The 23,428-nt window shown below is 43.2% G+C and overlaps 2 protein-coding genes across 2 annotated transcripts in view; one reads left to right on the top strand and one right to left on the bottom strand.

The window, feature by feature from the left end:
- LOC133538861 (uncharacterized) overlaps positions 1-16,704 on the top strand; it is a 40,869-nt gene extending 24,165 nt beyond the window's left edge. The window contains exon 4 of the mRNA XM_061880724.1: positions 12,811-16,704. Within this exon, the coding sequence (XP_061736708.1) occupies positions 12,811-13,374 (564 nt within the window). The 3' untranslated portion in view covers positions 13,375-16,704. The remainder of the gene's footprint in view (positions 1-12,810) is intronic.
- Positions 1-23,428, bottom strand: part of syt9a (synaptotagmin IXa) — a 111,543-nt gene that overhangs the window by 11,637 nt on the left and 76,478 nt on the right. Inside the window, exons 4-6 of the mRNA XM_061880712.1 lie at positions 11,915-12,035; positions 11,659-11,830; positions 7,540-7,669 (exon numbers count right to left, since the gene is read on the bottom strand). Of these exons, the coding sequence (XP_061736696.1) occupies positions 7,540-7,669; positions 11,659-11,830; positions 11,915-12,035 (423 nt within the window). The remainder of the gene's footprint in view (positions 1-7,539; positions 7,670-11,658; positions 11,831-11,914; positions 12,036-23,428) is intronic.

The following is a 23,428-nucleotide window of genomic DNA, read 5'->3' as shown; positions in this document are numbered from 1 at the left end:
GTTTTAACTAAAATACAGAGTTTTGTCGAGGCTCAAACAAGTTATAAATGTTTATTTTGTTTCTTATGGGGAACTCTGATTCATTATACGAACTTTTCAGTTCCGAACAATGTTCAACAACTAGTTAAGTCCGTAAAATCGAGGTTTCACTGTATAAGCATTTACTACTCACAATGGGATTTATCAATACTAAAACTTTTTTGCTGCTGTTTTTTTGCGTAAATTTAGCATGTTCTGGCACAGTCAGACATAAATAGCTGTGAAAAAGGAGGCGATCGGGCTTCATAGAGAGACAATATTAAGTCTGTGTGTCAACATACAGTATTTGGACTGTCAGAAAAAAAAGACCGTCTATTCAGCATTAGCATTTTTCACGTCATATGTCCCCTGTATGAAAAAAACGGCATGCAATTTTCATTTTTTTGGGCATATTTTTTTTGCACGACAGTGCAGTTTGGCGGCGCCTTCCAAAGGGCACATTCAGTGTGCTGAAAGTAAGTTCTGTTGTCTATATTGCACTTTAATAAAGCCCGGAACATACAAACCCCGTTTCCATATGATTTGGGAAATTGTGTTAGATGTAAATATAAACAGAATACAATGATTTACAAATCCTTTTTAACCCATATTCAATTGAATGCACTACAAAGACAAGATCTTTGATGTTCAAACTCATAAACTTTATTTTTTTTTGCAAATAATAATCAACTTAGAATTTCATGGCTGCAACACGTGCCAAAGTAGTTGGGAAAGGGCATGTTCACCACTGTGTTACATCACATTTTCTTTTAACAACACTCAATAAACATTTGGGAACTGAGGAAACTATTTGTTGAAGCTTTGAAAGTGGAATTCTTTACCATTTTTGCTTGATGTACAGCTTAAGTTGTTCAACTGTCCGGGGTCTTGTTGTCGTATTTTTTGCTTCTTAATGCGCCACACATTTTCAATGGGAGATATGTCTGGATTGCAGGCAGGCCAGGAAAGTACCCGCACTCTTTTACTACGAAGCCACGCTGTTGTAACACGTGGCTTGGCATTGTTTTGCTTAAATAAGCAGGGGCGTCCATGATAACATTGCTTGGATGACAACATATGTTGCTCCAAAACCTGTATGGACCTTTCAGCATTAATGGTGCCTTCACAGATGTGTAAGTTACCCATGCCTTGGCCACTAATAAACCCCCATACCATCACAGATGATGGCTTTTGAACGTTGCGCTTATAACAATCTGAATGGTTATTTTCCTCTTTGTTCCAGAGGACACCATGTCCACAGTTTCCAAATATAATTTGAAATTTGGACTCGTCAGACCACAGAACACTTTTCCACTTTGCATCAGTCCATCTTAGATGAGCTCAGGCCCAGCGAAAACAGCAGCGTTCCTTTGTGTTGTTGATAAATGGCTTTCGCTGTGCATAGTAGAGTTTCAACTTGCACTTACAGATGTAGCGACCAACTGTAGTTACTGACAGTGGTTTTATGAAGTGTTCCTGAGCCTATGTAGTGATATCCTTTACACACTGATGTCGGTTTTTGATGCAGTACTGCATGAGGGGTCAAAGGTCCGTAATATCATCGCTTACGTGCAGTGATTTCTTCAGATTCTCTGAACCTTTTGATGATTTTACGAACCGTAGATGGTAAAATCTCTAAATTCCTTGCAATAGCTCGTTGAGAAATGTTGTTCTAAAACTGTTCGACAATTTGCTTACAAATTGGTGACCCTCACCCCATCCTTGTTTGTGAATTACTTAGCATTTCATGGAAGCTGCTTTTATACCCAATCATGGCACCCACCTGTTCTCAATTAGCCTGCACACCTGTGGGATGCTCCAAATAAGTGTTTGATGAGCATTCCTCAACTTTATCAATATTTATTGCCACCTTTCCCAACTTATTTGTCACGTGTTGCTGGCATCAAATTCAAGAGTTCATGATTACTTGCAAAAAAAAAATGTTTATCAGTTTTAACATCAAATATGTTGTCTTGGTAGTGCATTCAATTGAATATGGGTTGAAAATGATTTGCAAATCATTGTATTCCGTTTATATTTACATCCAACACAATTTCCCACAATTATATTTGTACATATTATATTTGTGTGCTGCATGTAAACATTACTAAACACCACAGATTGGAGCATACAATGCCATAATTGCAGAGTGTCTCAATGGTGACATCAGGTATAAACGCTAATACCTCATTTAAGTAGGGCGGTCTGCACCACTTTTGCACTTGTTATCATTTGTACACGCAGTCATAGCAGATTATCCGCAACACACTCACTAATAGTACACACAATGTTATAGTTTGTACACACTCTTTAGCACTTGTTATTTAAAAAATAGTAAATCAGGTCCAAGTGGGTATGCAGGTTACAGGGTTTTTCTACTAAGCTTCTAATTGAGCTCCAACCCTAAAAAGAAACAGTTATTGTTAATGGATCGCACGTTTATTAAGGTTTATGAATGTTGTTATCAGTGTGCATTGCTGCTCACAACGCAGAAGGGTGCTCAGGATTTGGCGTCAGCAAAAGGCCCACTCTCAAACGAGGAAAACACGCTGAAATTCTTTATTGATCAGCTGGCTGTTAAACAGAGGGTTTGAACCGAGCGTAATGATCGTCACACACACACTATGTGTGGTAAAATTTGTCCTCTGCATTTGACCCATCCCCTTGTTCACCACCTGGGAGGTGAGGGGAGAAGTGAGCAGCAGCGGTACCGCACTCGGGACTCATTTTTGGTGATTTAACGCCCAATTCAAACCCTTGATGCTGAGTGCCAAGCAGGGACATAATGGGTCCCATTTTTATAGTCTTTGGTATGACTAGGCCGGGGTTTGAACCCACAACCTACCAATCTATTAATTATAGGGACGGCGTGGCGCAGTGGGAGAGTGGCCGTGCGCAACCCGGGGGGGCCCTGGTTCAAATCCCACCTAGTACCAACCTCGTCATGTCCGTTGTGTCCTGAGCAAGACACTTCACCCTTGCTCCTGATGGGTGCTGGTTGGCGCCTTGCATGGCAGCTCCCTCCATCAGTGTGTGAATGTGTGTGTGAATGGGTAAATGTGGAAGTAGTGTCAAAGCGCTTTGAGTACCTTGAAGGTAGAAAAGCGCTATACAAGTACAACCCATTTATCATTTATTTATTTATTTAATCTCAGGGCGGAAACTCTAACCACTAGGCCACTGAGTAGGCCTAAACAAGATCTTCCAAGTTATGGATTTGAACCCAGTAGTACTGCGTGAGAGGCAGCAGTCTTAACAATTGGGCTATCTTGGGTCTTTTATTGTCTCTTGTTAAATTAATTGATATCATTGATATACATATAACTAGCTAGATAGCTATATATATATATATACATATATATGTATTTATATATATATATATATATATACATACATATATATATAGATAGATGGATAGATGATAGATATAGATAAGACAGACAGACATAGCAAAATGAGCAATATAAAGACATTTCAAAATACCGTGTGCGTGCATGCGCGCGCACACACACGCGCGCGCGCACACACACACACACACACACACACACACTAGAGATGCGCGGATAGGCAATTATATCATCCGCATCCGCATCTCCAAAGTTGTCATCCACCCGCCGTCCACCCGAAACAACATTTTTTCAGGACCGTACTCGCCCGCCCGCTGAATCACATCAGAGATTGTCCGCCTTTACCACTCACAGAGCTATTTAAACCTGTTTCACAGAGTAACGATGACAATTGGTGCCATTAGCGTTCCCGCGACTATCCAATAACGTTCATCCTGATTAAAAAAAAAGGGCATGCTGTAATGCCATTGCCTTAGACACCTTCAACAACATGTACGAACCGTTTGTTGGTCCGGCAACATGTAGTGTGCAGCTCCCGCAATCACAGTACAAGATTGAAAGGCATACTGGGTGATACAGATTACACTGATGGTTGTGATATAAACAACTTTAACACTTACTAATATGCGCCACGCTGTGAAGCCACACCCAACAAGATTGACAAACACATTTCGGGGGAACATCCTCACAGTAACACAACATAAACGCAACACAACAAATACCCATAATCCTTTGTATTCATGACTCTTCCTGAATATATTTTACACCCCCGCGCCCCCAACCCCGCCCACTTTACTGACGCACAGGGGGAGGGGGGGATGGGGATTTGCTGCTAGGGGTGTATAAAATAGTCAGGAAGTGTCATGAATGCAAAAGATTATGGGTATTTGTTGTGTTGCGTTTATGTTGTGTCACTGTGAGGATGTTCTCCCGAAATGTGTTTGTCGTTCTTAATTGGTGTGGCTTCACAGCGTGGCGCATATTACTAAGAGTGGGTAAAATTGTTTATATCACAACCATTAGTGTACTCTGTGTCACCCAGCATGCCTTGCAGTCGTGTGCGTGTTGCCGCGGAAGCCACACAAAACATGATGCTGGACTGACAAGCAGATCTTGTATGATGTAAGAGGCGGGAAAGCCAATGGCTTCATAGCATGCCCTAATACTTATTAACTGGGTGACTACCGGCAGTCATTCAAGAGAATATTAGCGTCTCTTATTGTTTTCTTCGCTTTATGACACGGGTCTTAAATGGCACTTTGAATGGCAAAGTATACCGATCACAGAACCATGTATATCAAATATTTCCAGATGGTTCAACCGCCACCCGCCCGAATCTAATTAAAATCAATTTTTTCGTCATGTCAACCGCCCGACCCACGGTTTATCCGCGGACTCCGCGGATGAGACCGCAGACCGCGCATCTCTAACACACACACACACACACACACACACACACACACACACACACACACACACTATCATCAATTACCGAGGCGTTGATTTAGTGATTGGTGACTCTCTAAAAGACCAACAGTCCTCTCACACCCTGTTGCAACTCAACTCACACAACGGCAATGCTTTTGCTCCTACTGCAAGATGCCGCATATCGTGCCCTGGGGAGGGAGCGCATATTCCACTACCATGTACACCTATTTGCCCGAAGTGACGAATATTTATTTGAAAGCTGTAGGCTGCCTTAGCGGTCCCCCCTTTCTTACACTTAAATTTTGACAGTATGTATTTCTCCGGCGGGACAATACGACTGTCTTGTCTGTAATCTGTTTGTGTTTTCTCCGTGTTTGATGTCTGGCTTTTCCACCGGGATTGCGCCCTTATAGGGGGAATTAAGGGCGTTTACCTATGCAAATTATGGAATTAAAGGTGTTTACATATGCATATTGGGGAAATAAGGGCGTGTTTATATGCACATTATGATAGACACGCACACGCTAACCATTTGGCATTCAGCAACTTAAGAACAACAAGTGGGAACAATTTGGCTGTTTAAGAACACATCATTAATTTGAATGGACTCCTTTTAGAAAATAACTTAGGAAGAAAGATAAGAGGAAAAAATAGGAACTTATCGCTAAATGGGGCCCAGTGAGTACACAAAACTTTTTCTCAAGGACCATGCAGTAAATGAGTTTCACCAGCATGTCAAAGTGTGGTACCACAAACTAAACGTAAACCATATATTTCTTCTTATACTCACCTGCATAAATGTCTTAACACATTCACAGTATATAGTTGGATAAGGATTTGTGTATTTTCCATTTTTAATGTGATGGTAATCCATGTGTTTATTTGGTACATATAACATAACAGGCTGTTGGATTTGATTAAGTGTATGCTTGGGAATTAAAGCTTACGTTCCCAAAATATAGATATATTTTTGCACCCGAGGCAGTCATATGAAGTTGTAAGCGCTTGTAAATTCGAGTGTTATATTGCTCATTAATTCATCTCCCATAAGAAAGTGTGACCCTATATGAAGATCGGTACCACAGCCATACTTTATAAAAAATAGAATTGAATAAGTGGGCTACATTGAGTCAATGCTCCAAGGTGAGTATCAATGATAATGTAACGTTACAGGGGAACAACACTTTTTGTTTTTAATTTGCCTGTTGTTCACAATCATTATTATTCGGATTTTAAAGATGATATAAAAAGCTTGAAAGAAGCTGCTAATGGGAGTCACCGTTGTAGCCTTTGAAACCCTCTAAAACCACTTCAAAACCCCCATAAATTTTTTTGTATACACAGTGCAGGTATATGTATATATAATGTAGTAACAGACATGTTCATAAAAATATGTAATATGTTCAGTATTTACGTGTTTTAATCATTTTAATCAATGCCGAGACTGACTTCTTTGGCGCATTAGTTTCTTTTTCCATAGCAGCGCACGTCTGACTGCCAGCAACAAATTCATGTTTTTACTTCCGGATACAAGGGTGTGTGTGTTCTACATATGACAGACTTGGTAACAAACAACGGCGACAGCCACTCTATTTTGAACAAATGAAGATCACAACCTTATCTTTTAGAAACAGAATGAAACTGCTGCTTCTAGAAGCCAGCACAAAGAAGAGGGTGAAATGTTGGCGCAGATGGAAGCCAAAAGAGTGAGGTCGGCGTGACACAAAGCTGCAAATTTGGAATTTGGAGACAAGCCATGTCCATCGAGTGAGTCACAGTATAATATCTATCATGATACACGCATCACGTGATGCGTGTTATTTCAACTACAGTACATATTCGGTCTGGCTAGCGCGTACAAACAAAACATGAAATGTGGGCTAGTACTTTATGGATACTATAATATGATGGTTCATGTTTTTCATTTACAATTCACGACCAATGGGATGTAGGAAACACGACTGAAAAGTGTAAATAAATGATAAATGGGTTGTACTTGTATAGCGCTTTTCTACCTTTAAGGTACTCAAAGCGCTTTGACACTACTTCCACATTTACCCATTCACACACACATTCACACACTGATGGAGGGAGCTGCCATGCAAGGCGCTAACCAGCACCCATCAGGAGCAAGGGTGAAGTGTCTTGCTCAAGGACACAATGGACGTGACGAGGTTGGTACTAGGTGGGGATTGAACCAGGGACCCTCGGGTTGCGCACGGACACTCTTCCACTTTGTGAAAAGTGGCATGGCATCACGCAAATTTTACGGCATTGCAAGTCCTTGTTAAGAAAAAAAATGTGCATTCCTTCTTAGCTGTCTGCTATTTTCTTCATTCGGGGCCACTTGCCACCATTCAGAGTGACAATAAGATTTGACCAGCAGTGTACTTTACCTCATTAAGGGAGTTAATGAGGTGATGTGTTCTCTTAATGGCCTCTTTTACTTCTGACAAAAGTCTTCCTACATTTTGCAGATAATTAATTCAAAGACATGGGCTGTGGAATTAAAGCCAGGCCTGGCAGAGACTCCAGCAGCCTCTTTTATCTATTTCCACTTCTAACTGTCCCCCCCTGAATCAAAATATTTTAACCCACTTCCCTTCAGGTTGGACTACAAAATGTGCCCAGCAATCACACCAAGAGTATAGACTTAAATAGCAATAATAACAATGCTAATGTTTAAAAATCATGAATTGTAACAGTCAGTCTTCCTGGTTGCATCGGCACACAGTACAGTCCTTACCTCGACAAGAGGATGCCAGTGGGCGACAGGTTTTCGGGGATACGTAAGCATTTCACTCCAATGGTCTCGACCCAGGTTGTCTGCATCATTGCCGACCCGACAAACGCCAATGACCTCATTATGGCCGACACTGTGCATGAAGAGGAAAACGGATTTACAGTTATAACCGGCCCTGCAGTGGGAAAACAATACATAGATTACAGTCCCTCCAGGCATTTGCAATATTATGATTGCAGCAAATTACGCACATTTAACCAATCCACTCAAATTATGCGCAGCCTTGCAACTATTTCTAATCCCCGCACAATTTCCATGCACACTTTGGCCAATCATCGATATTTTCACCAATAAAATGTGTCCAAGCAGCACTCAAACGCAATGCAACTATCTAACCAATCAAATGTTTCCCTGCATCATCCCCCGGCTTCACTTCCTAATTTACATTGATGGATAGTCAATCATTCACTCGTCTATTACTTTGATTTTACTGACGTCATGTCCGGGTCACTGCGATGAGGTGACAACGTGTCCAGGGTGTACCCCACCTTCTGCCCGATTGTAGCTGAGATAGGCACCAGCGCCCGCCCCCAACCCCAAAGGGAATAAGCGGTAGGAAATGGAAGGATGGATGGAGGTAATTATATTTATCTTTGTGGAAACACTGATCATCTCAATGATTTCTCACAACAAATACATATAGAAACAGATAAATATCAATATGCAACACTTTGTTTTTATATTTTCTCTAAGTGAACATTTTTCAAATTGAACATTTTCATATGATCACTTCAAAGACAGTCTTGTGAAATCACATTTTAACTAGCTAGCCACTAACATTTTTTAACAATTCATTAATTACTTTGCACCATGTTTGTACAAATAATAACTCATGTAAAATACAAAAGTCAACTCTCAATTTTTTGAATAAATCATGTCTCACTTTGAACTGGACACCAAATCTGTTATCTGTTTCTTTGTCAGTTAGTGCGAAGCCTGGCATTGCATGCTGTTAACTAGTGTGTTGTACTCTGGTGTGTAACTTGACACTGCAACTCTGAGTGAGTCTGGCAGATGTGCATCAGTAAGGCGTGTTCTGTGTTTGTTCTTGATGAAGTTCATGTCAGAAAAGGCTGATTCACAAAGATAAGTTGAACCAAACCAAAAAGTACACCACTGTACTTTTCTCTTTCAACAAGGCACCAAAAGTTTGGTGCAGCCTGGTGGGCTTTAGATTTTAAATTGTCAGGAAAGAAGAGGAAGGAATTTAAAAGATAAAAAGGTATGTGTTTAAAAAATCCTAAAATCATTTTTAAGGTTGAATTTTTTCTCTAAAATTGTCTTTCTGAAAGTTATAAGAGGCAAAGTAAAACAATAAAGTCTTTAAAATATTTTCTTGGATTTTCTAATTCTATTTGAGTTTTGTCTCTCTTAGAATTAAAAATGTCGAGCAAAGCGAGACCAGTTGCTAGTAAATAAATACAATTTTAAAAATAAAGGTAGCTCACTGGTAAGTGCTGCTATTTGAGCTATTTTTAGAACAGGCCAGTGGGCTACTCATCTGGTCCTTACGGGGTATCTGGTCCCGGCGGGCAGCGCGTTGGTAACACCTGAGTTAAGTTTTTACCAAAGACAACAATCATGGATGAAGCTTTCAGCACAAACACAGTGTTCACATCCATAGTTATATTTTGATAAAAATGGGGAAAAACATGCTGCTCTTAGAAATAGTGTACAACAACAACAAACATGTCAGAGGTCATGTCAAACTCGTCAAAGGTACATTCTAAAATGTAACCTTAAACGAGCAAAAATTATGCATATTTATCCGGGAAAGTCTTGAAACCAATTTCCTTGACCCAGCAACACACAACAAAGTTGTAAACCTCCATGCCTTTCCAAGTTTCCATGTTTTTTGTCGTGTACAATGGCGTCTGGAACACAACAGTTTGATATGTCTGGGAACACAACCGACGTATAATCCTTGACATCACTTGACACACCTTATTTTGATAAAGCAAAGGGATCCCTTCCAATGTGTAGTTACATTTTTTGCTCGTATCTGCTTTTTGCAGGAAGATTCAAGCCTATTTTATACTCAGATAGTTCAAGCCAAGATGGCTGTTTTACAGCCAGCAGTGCATGGTCAACCACCACTGCTCTTCACTTCAGGAAGAAGTCTCATGACGGAATACAAGCAATAGAGTGGTTCAAATTTTTTCAGAAAGTGCATTGCAAGCATCAATGTTCACGATAGAGCTACACGTAACATTTGGTCACATTTGGTTTCTTGTTTTTAGAGTAGCTGAGTTCGTCCTTTGTGAAACACTCGTGGTAAACGTGTTTAAGAAATACAAATAATATCAAGATAATACTCAAATGGGGAAAAAAAAATACCATTATGTATATCAAACAAATACTTTATGAAGTGATCACTGCAAACTCATGCATTCTTCAACTCTGCTCCCTTGCACTGGAATGTGAGCTGCATGACTTTTTTCATTGCGGTTTCCACAAATCATGCACTCTTACGCCATTTTTGATAACCTCCCAAGGAACTCAGAAGAAACATTTATCCTGTTTGCGATTTAAACAATTTGTTACGAAAATAACACTAAATGGCTAAATGGCACCTGTACCCATTGAGAACAGAGCTAGCATGACCACCATCAGTATTCATTGGGCGGGGGACGTGAGATGGAAGTGACATTAGTAACATCCCAACAATCCAAAGTGCAATTTATTTAGAAATGTCCTTTAATGTTATTTGTATGGTTTACTCATCTTTAGTATAAATGCAACAGTCCATTTTCTACCGCTGGGCGGCTTGTTGTGGGGTGCTGTAGCCTATCCCAGCTGCACAAGTGGCCACCTCATTCCAGGGACAACACAGATAGACAATCAACATTCACACTCACATTCACACACTAGGGCCAATTTAGGAGCTGGGAGGAAGCCGGAGTGCCCGGAGGGAACCCACGCAGTCACGGGGAGAACATGTAAACTCCAAACAGAAAGACTTAGAGTCTGGGGATCAAACCCAGGACCTTCTTATTGTGAGCCACGTGCTGCCCTAGTATAAATGTATATACCAGAAAGTTGAACCAAACCAAAAAGTACACCACTGTACTTTTCTCTTTCAACAAGGCACCAAAAGTTTGGTGCAGCCTGGTGGGCTTTAGATTTTAAATTGTCAGGAAAGAAGAGGAAGGAATTTAAAAGATAAAAAGGTATGTGTTTAAAAAATCCTAAAATCATTTTTAAGGTTGAATTTTTTCTCTAAAATTGTCTTTCTGAAAGTTATAAGAGGCAAAGTAAAACAATCACGGGGAGAACATGTAAACTCCAAACAGAAAGACTTAGAGTCTGGGGATCAAACCCAGGACCTTCTTATTGTGAGCCACGTGCTGCCCTAGTATAAATGTATATACCAGAAAGTTGAACCAAACCAAAAAGTACACCACTGTACTTTTCTCTTTCAACAAGGCACCAAAAGTTTGGTGCAGCCTGGTGGGTTGTTGTTTTTTTTACCTCATGTGAAGGCTGAGAGTCATTTTAGTATTTTACTTGCAGCAGTACATGTGTACTTTAATGTGGCTGAATAAACCATATTTCGAACATTTTTGTGTGCCATGTTGGTCAGGTGCATTTCCCTAAATGTGTTTATTGATTACTTTTTCCTTAGCAAAATTCCCTTTTTACAATTGGAGTGAAAATCACAGAAATGTGTCGCAACTTTCTCTTTATCCTGCAATTTTGTTCCAACAAACACCTAAAAAAAACTTTCCATTGCAATTTTTAGGAAGAAATTCTCAAATTTCAGGCATTTCAAAAAAAGGCCTGCAAGACCTTGGGGGACTGAAAACTGTTAAAGATGCAATTACAGCATATGTTGTCACATTTGTTGGAAACCTGTGCTTTTTGGGGTCAGTGTTATTAAAACCCCTTGAAACGATTATTACAAATTCAGAAAATCTCAATGGGATATTATGTTATTGAAAAATATAAGCTTTTTTTGAAATTGCAGCTGCGAAATCAGAAATTGAAAGCCCACAAACTCCTGGAGGGACTGATAGATGATTAACAGTTGGGTGTGACAGAGTGAGGGCAGAGCTTTCGAACCGGTCATAATCCATGACTGCAACCAACAGGCTGATCTGCTCAATGGTCTCTGGTTGGACATCAAAAACAATGGCTTCGTTATAGACCGGATTCAAAGTGTTCCGCTTTGTAGAGGTCTTCCTCTTCTTCAATCTGCGACCGTCACACATGAGAGAAACCTTGACGTATGGATCTACAAGGGTTGGAAAGGAAGAAGAAAGTTTAAAACACTAATCAGAGCTGCGGAGTAGGTAAACAGAAATGTACATTTAATTACCAGATGCCCCTGTGATATCCATTGCCTTTAGGTTGCGAGCCTTTATCATTGTGATGGTCAGCCTCCCTGCAGTTGGTAGGTAACACAGAGAAAACATCAGGTCGCCCAGATCCACGTTATCCTGGAAGATAGAACAATTACATATTAAATTGCATTACTGTTTTTTTACGACCGCTTTTATGACATGAGCAAAGTATGTCGGTCGATGTCTAGAAGTGTGTTTTAATTAAAGCACACTCTTGCTTCTCCACAGATGGAGACTTATGTTTGAGTCCAGAAAGGCAGAAGCACACTTATCACATATCGCTCCTAAAATAACTCCAGGCAAGGGGTGAGAAGCAGCATACACACACACACACACACACACACACACCCACACACGTCTGCTGAAGATCTCAGACACTAGTATCTAAAAGAGTATAATTAGTGTGGGACTTTTTAAAATAAGTATTTTTGTTGTTGCTGTTGTTAAATGATGCCGTCCATTGTTGTGGCTCAGTTTAAAAGAATAGTCTGCGTTGCATGCTGTGCAGGTGGGTGTTTAATAAGAGCTATACTGAGATGCAGCACAGTCAAGCGTGGCAAGGGGTTTGATTCCCAGCCAAGGCATAAGTGTGCTTAATCACATGGCCACTGCTCCTGCGGAGATCATCTTTGATAAAATAAACATAGAAGTAAGAAGAGAGAGAGGAACCAGTGCTTCACAATCCTTTTCAGATCTATGGCAGGCACTAGGACCATGCTCACACTCAGAGAAGGGGTGTGGTTTGCATTTTGGGAAAACACTTAAAAAGTGCATGTTGTGAACGTTCCTGGCTCTCTCTCTCTCTCTCATGTCTGCAGTCCACAATAAAGACCATTTGCCACATTGGTGACCCCGACTATGTCTCAAACAGAAGCGGTGTCTCCATCGGCCATGTCTCCCCAGCTCCTGCAACCTGCTAGTCCAGCAAACTGCAAGCTTCCGGAGTTCTGGCAGAGCGACCCGGCATCATGGTTCCAGCACAGAGTCATTTTTCAACCTGCGGGGAATCGACGGCGACGACTCCCAGTATCACTTGGTGGTGACGGCCCTTGACTGGGCGACTACTCGCCGCGCTATGCAGCTTTTGCGGAACCCTCCACAGAGCGGCAAATACGCCGCCCTCAAGAATCTCCTGCTTTGGAGGTTTACGCTTACTGACACTGAGAGGGCAGATAGACTTCTTTCCCTGCCGGGTTTGGGCGATGGCACCGCCGTGGATTTGATGGACAGTATGCTGTCGCTGCTGGGATCTGAAGAGGGCGGGTTAATTTTCCCACACCTTTTTTTGCGACGGCTTCCACCGGTGGCCCGTGCGGCGATTACCGGGGCTTGGCTGAAGAAGCTGACCGGGTGCTTGTGGCTTCCAAGCGGTTTGCCGTGCAGAGCGTGGAAGCACCCCCGCTGCAGACGACGGAGAACGCGGACCCAGCGGTAGTGGCGGGAGTCACTACCCGGAAAAAGCAAACAACAGGCCAGTGCTTCTTCCATCAACGTTTTGCCGCTAAAGCCCGGCGGTGTGTCACTCCATGCTCCTTCACGGCCCAGGGGAAACTCCAACGCCGGCGTTCAGTAGCGGCTGTGGGCTCTGGCGATGCATGTGAGCTGCTTTTCATCGCTGACTCGTCGTCGAGGAAACGTTTCCTGGTGGACTCCGGTTCACAAGTCAGCCTCCTACCTGCCACGGACACGGACAAGGCGACGGGTGGCCGTGGGCCACTGCTGAATGCCGCCAACGGCTCATCAATCGACACTTTCGGCTCCAGGTTGGTGACTGTGTCCTTCCATGGACATAATTTCCAGTGGGATTTTATCATCGCCGTCATCGCGGTCCCCATTATTAGCGCGGATTTTCTGTGTGCTAATGGACTGCTTGTTGATGTTGCTAACTGCCGATTGATTGATGCTGTGTCTTTTTCAACTTTTACATGTAAGGCAGGGGGACTTGGAATATTAAGGCATGCTAATTATTTGGTATATGGTGACGTTTTTCAGCGTTTGCTGGCGGATTTTCCGTCGTTAACCACTCCCGCTTTTTCCACCGAGGACAGCAAACACGGCGTTGAACATTTCATTCCCACGGTGGGTCCACCAGTTTTTGCGCGCCCACCGCTATGGAGGAGTTTGCTACTCTGGAGTGTTTAGGCATCGTTAGGCGTTCTAATAGCCCGGTTCATGGCACCCTTGTGGGGATTTTCGCCGCCTTAATAACATCACAACGCACGACCGCTACCCTATTCCGCACATCCAGGACTTTTCGGCGCGCCTGGCTGGTGCCGCCATTTTTTTGAAGGTAGACCTAGTTCGGGATTATCACCAGGTCCCGGTGCACGCCGAGGACCTGCCCAAGACCGCAGCAATAACCCCGTTTGGGCTTTTTGAGTTCCTGCGTATGCCTTTTGGCCTGAAGGGGGCAGCACAAACCTTTCAAAGATTAATGGACTCAGTGTTGCGCGGGCTCGATTTTGTATTTGTTTATCCTGACGATATTTTGGTGGCGAGTCCTTCAGCTGAGGAGCACCAGTCACACTTAACACAGGTGTTCAAACGTCTTGACGAGCACGACCTTATCGTAAATCCTTCTAAATGTTAGTTTGGGCTGTTGGAGATTAATTTTTTAGGTCACCGTATTTCGTCGTAGGGTGCGATTCCTTTGCCTTCGAAGGTGCAGGTGGTGGCGGATTTTCCTCGTCACTCCACTGTCAAAGCTCTACATGAGTTTTTGGGCATGATCAATTTTTATAATCGGTTCCTTCCGCGCGCTGCCCACCTCCTGCAGCCTCTTTATAGTGCCCTACGTAACAAAAAGGCTAACGATTCCCTCGAATAAATTCCTCAGTAGGTCCAAGCTTTTCAGAGGGCTAAATCTGTGCTCGCAGGGGCTGCTCTTTTCGCCCACCCTGTTTCCACGGCACCCGTGGCTTTGACGACGGATGCATCTGATGTCGCCTTGGATGCTGTGGTTGAGCAGCGGGTGGCGAATGTGTGGCAGCCCCTTGCATTCTTCAGTCGCAAACTGCAAGTTAACGAGCGGAAGTACAGTGTATTTGACCGAGAATTGTTAGCACTGTATCTCGCGACACGCCATTTTCATTTTCTATTGGAGGGTCAATCTTTCACGGCTTTTGTTAACCACAAACCCCTGACGTTTGCCATGTCAAAGGTCACGTAGCCTTGGTTAGCCTGTCAGCAGCATCACTTGTCGTCCATCTCTGAGTTCACTACGGACATTTAGCATGTGGCCGGTAAGGCCAACCCTGTGGCTGATTGTCTCTCACGCGTACTCGTGTGCCCCGTGCAGCTCGGTTTCAATTTTTCGGGAATGGCCGCTGACCAGCCCGACGACCCCGGTATCCGCGCACTCAAAGCTGAGGGTACGGCGCTTGTGCTCAAGGAGGTGGTGGTGCAGGATGGCGGTCCCGCCCTCTTTTGTGATGTGTCCACTGGCCGCCATCGGCCTGTCGTCCCGGTAGGCCGGGTTTTTGACGCAATACACTCACTCCATGTCGCACCCTGGCGTTCGGGTTTCCGTCAAGTTGGTTGGTGCCAAGTCTGTTTGGGCTGGCCTTAGGAAGGATGGTAGGCGGTGGGTAGATGCATGCGTGGCATGTCAGCGGGCTAAAGTCCACCGGCACACTAAGGCGGCCCTCGAACCATTTACGATTCCGGTCAGGTGGTTTGACCACGTGCATGAAGACTTAATTGCCTCCCTCCCTCTGTCGCAGGGTTATACACACTTGCTAACGATGGTAGATCGTACTATCAGATGGCCAGAAGCGGTTCCTCTTTCCTCCACTCTCTCTGTAGACGTTGCCTGTGCGTTTCTGTCGGCATGGGTTGCGCGTTTTGGCACGCCGTCCCAATTCGTGTTGGAGCTTTGGTCAACGTTGGCGCAGTCATTGGGTGTGCAGGTGCACCGTACTACAGCCTACCATCCCCAGGCTAACGGCTTATGTGAACGTTTTCACCGGTCGCTTAAGGCGGCTCTGCGTGCGGCGCTCGTGGATAGCTATTGGGTTGACCGTTTTGCTTGGGTTATGCTCAGGTTGCGCTCGGCCCCTAAAGAGGATCTCGCTGCGGCCCCCGCTAAATTGGTGTTCGGTTAATCACTCCGCGTTCCGGGTGAATTTTTACCTGAGGTTGGTGCCCCGCGATCGTTTCCCTTTTGGCCGAGGGAGTCCTTGGCTCCTGGCCCGGTCCACCACTGTTTCTCTAAATTGTTTGTGCCATCGGAGCTTAAAAATGCCCGTTTCTTTTTTGTACGTCACGATGCCCACCGTTCGCCCCTCCAACCCCCTTATGATGGCCCATTCAGGGTTCAGGAACGCGGTCCTAAGGTTTTTGTGCTGGATATGGTCGGGCGCAGGGAATGCGTTTCTTTGGACAGAATTAAACCGGTGCATTGTGTTGCAGGTGATGAAGTGCTGCCTGGCCAAGTCCCCCTCCGAAATCTGTTAGGGTTGGATGTCCTCCGCCTCCACAGGGCCCTGATATTGGTATTTCCCCACAGGGTACACCCGCTCCCCCTCGGGATGGAGGTTTTACCCGTTGCGGCAGGCGAGTGAGGCCCCCTGTTATGTTTTCCCCATAATTTGCAGTCTGGGTGTTCGGGGGCGGGGGCCTGTGTGGCGGGCACTAGGACCATGCTCACACTCAGAGAAGGGGTGTGGTTTGCGTTTTGGGAAACCACTTGAAAAGTGCATGTTGTGAACGTTCCTGGCTCCCTCTCTCTCTCTATCTCATGTTGGCAGTCTACAATAAAGACCTGAAAGAGATAACGTTGTGTTTCTTGTATTTGCCACAGATCATACATTTTGCAGGACCGTATACTAAATAATGGCTTTAAATGAAAACTTGACTACAGAATTGTAATGCAGTACACAATACAACATGTTGTTGTCGTTGTTTTCGATAAATCAAATGACATCTAAAAAAATATAACTCATCCTCTGTTGTTTGCTCACGTGCAAAACCTTTGGGTGACTTTTTCCCAGTGTGTCTCTGTCTCGGCTGTTTCTTTCTAAACCATTTGTGTGTGTGTGTGTGTGTGTGTGTGTGTGTGTGTGTGTGTGTGTGTGTGTGTGTGTGTGTGTGTAAGTGGATGCGTGTGTAAGAGTGTGTGTAAGAGTGACCGGAGGGAAAAAAAATTGCAGGAAAGTCATTTGGAGTCACTTGTTGGTTTCCTCGTATACAAACTCCGTTTCCATATGAGTTGGGAAATTGTGTTGGATGTAAATATAAACGGAATACAATGATTTGCAAATCAATTTCAACCCATATTAAAAATCCAAGATGGCGGCGCCCGGAAGGGCTGCAACATCGAGGATCTCCTGCTAATAATGGAACGTTTGGCAGAAATACCGGACAATTCTGCAAACTTCATGGCTGGCTCACATCGTCGTCACTCCGTGATCACGTACGACCGCCAGACACTTCTGGATGTGGACATATCGGGCCGTTTTGGACTGATAGACGCGTGCTTGCTAGACCTGCTAACTAGCACGGGACTACTTCGGCGGCTACATCCAGCGGCCTGTGAAGCAGGGGAGTATAGTAGCAGCGGGGGCCGTCTACGGAGCAGACGCCAGCGGTGTGATCGGAAACGCGGATGTCGAGCGGGGCTAAAAACAAAGCAGAAGGCTAATCCCCACAGAACACCACTTCACTCCATCCTGAAGCCGGATTTAAATGGAAGATGCGAGACTACTGGTCTGGGTAAGGAGTCAGTTAAATTAGAACAAGTTTTTTCTGCTTTGAGTGTTTCAGAGTTGGACATGTGTTCTACTGAGGTGGCTAACTATGATGCGTGCAGTTTATCAAAGCAACAAACAAACAATCGGAAAATTCCCGTCGTATCAATTCCTAGATATGGTCGTAATTATACTAAATGCACTGGGCATAATAAACCCATTATTAATATTGCTACTACGGATAATTTGATCAAAAATTCCCTAAAACAGCCCACTACCTATAATATAGGTTTTTTAAACATAAGATCATTGTCTCCCAAAACGTTGTTAGTTAATGATATCATCAGAGACAACAATCTTAACGTCATCGGTCTCAGCGAAACCTGGCTTAAACCAAACAACTTTTTTGCACTAAACGAGGCATGTCCTCCTAACTTTACACATGCGCATATTGCCCGTCCACTTAAAAAGTGTGGGGGGGTCGCACTAATGTACAATGAAAACTTTAACCTTAGTCCTAACATAAATAATAAATATAAATTGTTTGAGGTGCTTACTATGAGGTCTGTCACACCACTGCCTCTACACCTGGCTGTTATCTACCGCCCCCCAGGGCCCTATTCGGACTTTATCAATGAATTCTCAGAGTTCATTGCTGATCTAGTGACACACGCCGATAATATAATCATAATGGGGGACTTTAATATCCATATGAATACCCCATCGGACCCACCGTGCGTAGCGCTCCAGACTATAATTGATAGCTGTGGTCTCACACAAATAATAAATGAACCCACGCATCGCAACGGTAATACGATAGACCTAGTGCTTGTCAGGGGTATCACCATTTCCAAAGTTACGATACTCCCGTATACTAAAGTATTGTCCGATCATTACCTTATAAAATTCGAGGTTCAGACGCATGTTTGTCTAACTAATTATAATAATAACTGCTATAGCAGCCGCAACATTAATACGGCCACAACGACATCTCTTGCTGACCTACTGCCCTCGGTAATGGCACCATTCCCAAAGTATGTGGGCTCTATTGATAACCTCAATAACAACTTTAGCGACGCCCTGCGCGAAACCATTGAGAACATAGCACCGCTAAAGTTAAAAAAGGCTCCAAAAAAGCGTACCCCATGGTTTACAGAAGAAACTAGAGCTCAGAAATTATTATGTAGAAAGCTGGAACGCAAATGGCGCACGACTAAACTTGAGGTGCACCATCAAGCATGGAGTGATGGTTTAATAACTTATAAACGCATGCTTACCTTAGCTAAAGCTAAATATTACTCAAATCTCATCCACCGTAATAAAAACGATCCTAAATTTTTGTATAGTACGGTAGCATCGCTAACCCAACAAGGGACTCCTTCCAGTAGCTCCACCCACTCAGCTGATGACTTTATGCAATTCTTTAGTAAGAAAATTGAAGTCATTAGAAAGGAGATTATAGACAATGCGTCCCAGCTACAACTGGGTTCTATTAACACTGACACGATTGTATATACGGCGGATACTGCCCTCCAAAATAGTTTATCTTGTTTTGAGGAAATACCATTAGAGGAATTGTTACAACGTGTATATGGAATAAAACAAACAACATGTTTACTTGACCCACTTCCTGGGAAACTGATCAAGGAGCTCTTTGCATTATCTGGTCCATCAGTGCTAAATATTATAAACTTATCACTTTCCTCGGGCACTGTTCCCCTAGCATTCAAAAAAGCGGTTATTCATCCTCTTCTTAAAAGATCTAACCTCGATCCTGACCTCATGGTTAACTACCGACCGGTGTCTCACCTTCCCTTTATTTCAAAAATCCTCGAAAAAATTGTTGTGGAGCAGTTAAATGAACACTTAGCGTCTAACAATCTATGTGAAACCTTTCAATCCGGTTTCAGGGCAAATCACTCCACGGAGACAGCCCTCGCAAAAATGACTAATGATCTATTGCTAACGATGGATTCTGATGCGTCATCTATGTTGCTGCTCCTCGATCTTAGCGCTGCTTTCGATACCGTCAATCATAATATTTCATTAGAACGTATCAAAACACGAATTGGTATGTCAGACTTAGCCCTGTCTTGGTTTAACTCTTATCTTACTGACAGGGTGCAGTGCGTCTCCCATAACAATGTGAGCTCGAACTATGTTAAGGTAACGTGTGGAGTTCCCCAGGGTTCGGTCGTTGGCCCTGCACTCTTCAGCATCTACATGCTGCCGCTAGGTGACATCATACGCAAATACGGTATTAGCTTTCACTGTTATGCTGATGACACCCAACTCTACATGCCCCTAAAGCTGACCAACACGCCGGATTGTAGTCAGCTGGAGGCGTGTCGTAATGAAATTAAACAATGGATGTCCGCTAACTTTTTGCAACTCAACGCCAAAAAAACGGAAATGCTGATTATCGGTCCTGCTAGACACCGACCTCTATTTAATGATACAACTCTAACATTTGACAACCAAACAAACAAGGCGACACGGTAAAGAATCTGGGTGTTATCTATGACCCAACTCTCTCCTTTGAGTCACACATTAAAAGCGTTACTAAAACGGCCTTCTTTCATCTCCGTAATATCGCTAAAATTCGCTCCATTTTGTCCACTAAAGACGCTGAGATCATTATCCATGCGTTTGTTACGTCTCGTCTCGATTACTGTAACATATTATTTGCGGGTCTCCCCATGTTTAGCATTAAAAGATTACAGTTGGTACAAAATGCGGCTGCTAGACTTTTGACAAGAACAAGAAAGTTTGATCACATTACGCCTGTACTGGCTCACCTGCACTGGCTTCCTGTGCACTTAAGATGTGACTTTAAGGTTTTACTACTTACTTATAAAATACTACACGGTCTAGCTCCATCCTATCTTGCTGATTGTATTGTACCATATGTCCCGGCAAGAAATCTGCGTTCAAAGGACTCCGGCTTATTAGTGATTCCCAAAGCCCAAAAAAAGTCTGCGGGCTATAGAATGTTTTCATTTCGGGCTCCAGTACTCTGGAATGCCCTCCCGGTAACAGTTCGAGATGCCACCTCAGTAGAAGCATTCAAGTCTCACCTTAAAACTCATTTGTATACTCTAGCCTTTAAATAGACTCCCTTTTTAGACCAGTTGATCTGCCGTTTCTTTTCTTTTTCTCCTATGTCCCACTCTCCCTTGTGGAAGGGGTCCGGTCCGATCCATGTATTGCTTGCCTGTGTATCGGCTGGGGACATCTCTGCGCTGCTGATCCGCCTCCGCTTGGGATGTTTTCCTGCTGGCTCCGGTTTTGAACGGGACTCTCGCTGCTGTGTTGGATCCGCTTTGGACTGAACTCTTGCGACTGTGTTGGATCCATTATGGATTGAACTTTCACAGGATCCATTATGGATTGAACTTTCACAGTATCATGTTAGACCCGCTCGACATCCATTGCTTTCCTCCTCTCCAAGGTTCTCATAGTCATCATTGTCACCGACGTCCCACTGGGTGTGAGTTTTCCTTGCCCTTATGTGGGCCTACCGAGGATGTCGTAGTGGTTTGTGCAGCCCTTTGAGACACTAGTGATTTAGGGCTATATAAGTAAACATTGATTGATTGATTGATATTCAGTTGAATATGCTACAAAGACAACATATTTGATGTTCAAACAGATAAACATTTTTATTTATTTTTTTGCAAATAATCATTAACTTTGCCAGCAACACATGACAAAAAAGTAGGGAAAGGTGGCAATAAATACTGATAAAGTTAAGGAATGCTCATCAAACACCTATTTGGAACATCCCACAGCTGTGCAGGCTAATTGGGAATAGGTAGGTGCCATGAAAACAGCTTTCCAAAAAATGCTCAGTCTTTCACAAGAAAGGGTGGCGCGAGGTACACCCCTTTGTCTACAACTGCGTGAGCAAATAGTCAGTTTAAGAACAACGTTTCTCAAAGTGCAATTGCCAGAAATTTAGGGATTTCAACATCCACGGTCTATAATATCATCAAAAGGTTCAGAGAATTCAGGGCTTTACGGTGGTAGAGGGGTTAGTGCATCTGCCTCACAATACAAAGGTCCTGAGTAGTCATACCATGAATTGATTAACGTGGACCCCGACTTAAACAAGTTGAAAAACTTATTCGGGTGTTACCATTTAGTGGTCAATTGTACGGAATATGTACTGTACTGTGCAATCTACTAATAAAAGTATCAATCAATCAATCAATCAATTCAATCCCGGGCACGGGATCTTTCTGTGTGGAGTTTGCATGTTCTCCCCGTAATTGCGTGGGTTCCCTCCGGGTACTCCGGCTTCCTCCGACCTCCAGAGACATGCACCGGGGATAGGTTGATTGGCAAAACTAAATTGGCCCTAGTGTGTGAATGTAAGTGTGAAGGTTTGTCTGTCTATCTGTGATGGCCCTGCGATGATGTGGCGACTTGTCCAGGGTGTACACCGCCTTCCGCCCGATTGTAGCTGAGATAGGCACCAGTGCCCCTCGCGAGCCCAAAGGGAATAAGCAGTAGAAAATGGATGGATAGAAATGGTTCAGAGAATCTGGAGAAATCACTCCACGTAAGCGGCATGGCCGGAAACCAACAGTAAATGACCGTGATCTTTGATCCCTCAGCACTGTATAAAAACCGACATCAATCTCTAAAGTATATCACCACATGGGCTCAGGAACCTTCATAAAACCACTGTCACTAAATACAGTTTGTCGCTACATCTGTAAGTGCAAGTTAAAGCTCTACCATGCAAAGCGAAAGCCATTTATCAACAACATCCAGAAACACCGCCGGCTTCTCTGGGCCCGAGATCATCTAAGATGGACTGATGCAAAGTGGAAAAGTGTTCTGTGGTCTGACAAGTCCACATTTCAAATTGTTTTTGGAAATATTCGACATCGTGTCATCCGGACCAAAGGGGAAGCGAACCATCTAGACTGTTATCGACGCAAAGTTTAAAAGCCAGCATCTGTGATGGTATGGGGGTGCATTAGTGCCCAAAGCACGGGTAACTTACACATTTGAGAAGGCACCATTAATGCTGAAAGGTACATACAGGTTTTGGAACAACACATTCTGCCATCTAACCGCCATGTTTATCATGGACGCCCCTGCTTATTTCAGCAAGACAATGCCAAGCTTCGTAAAAAAAGAGTGCAGGTACTTTCCTGGCCCGTCTGCAGTTCAGACCAGTCTCCCATCAAAAATGTGTGGTGCATTATGAAGCGTAAAATACGACAGTGGAGACCCCGGACTGTTGAACGACTGAAACTCTACATAAAACAAGAATGGTAAAGAATTCCACTTTCAAAGCTTCAACAATTAGTTTCCTCTGTTCCCAAACATTTATTGAGTGTTGTTAAAAGAAAAGGTGATGTAACACAGTGGTGAACATGCCCTTTCCGAACTTCTTTGGCACGTGTTGCAGCCATGAAATTCTAAGTAAATTATTTGCCAAAAAAAAAAAAGTTTATGAGTTTGAACATCAAATATCTTGTCTTTGTAGTGCATTCAATTGAATGTGGGTTGAAAAGGATTTGCAAATCATTGTTTTCCGTTTTTATTTACATCTAACACAATTTCCCAACTCATATGGAAACAGGATTTGTACAAAGACACTGAATACTGAATATAATAACACTAACTGAGTGAAGTCTTATTTAGTTTTTTTGAACTGTTCGTATTTATAACAACCTTAGGGATACCAAAAATAATGTAAAACTGCATATAAAATAAATATTATCTTACAATTCCACTTTCATGTGTCACTTTCAGCAAACACCAATTTAAAAAAAAAAAAAAATC

The sequence above is a fragment of the Nerophis ophidion genome, linkage group LG02 (genome assembly GCF_033978795.1).
Source record: "Nerophis ophidion isolate RoL-2023_Sa linkage group LG02, RoL_Noph_v1.0, whole genome shotgun sequence".
Taxonomy (NCBI): Eukaryota; Metazoa; Chordata; class Actinopteri; order Syngnathiformes; family Syngnathidae; genus Nerophis; species Nerophis ophidion.
Note: the sequence above shows the minus strand (reverse complement) of the source record. Positions and strands in the feature narration are given on the sequence as shown.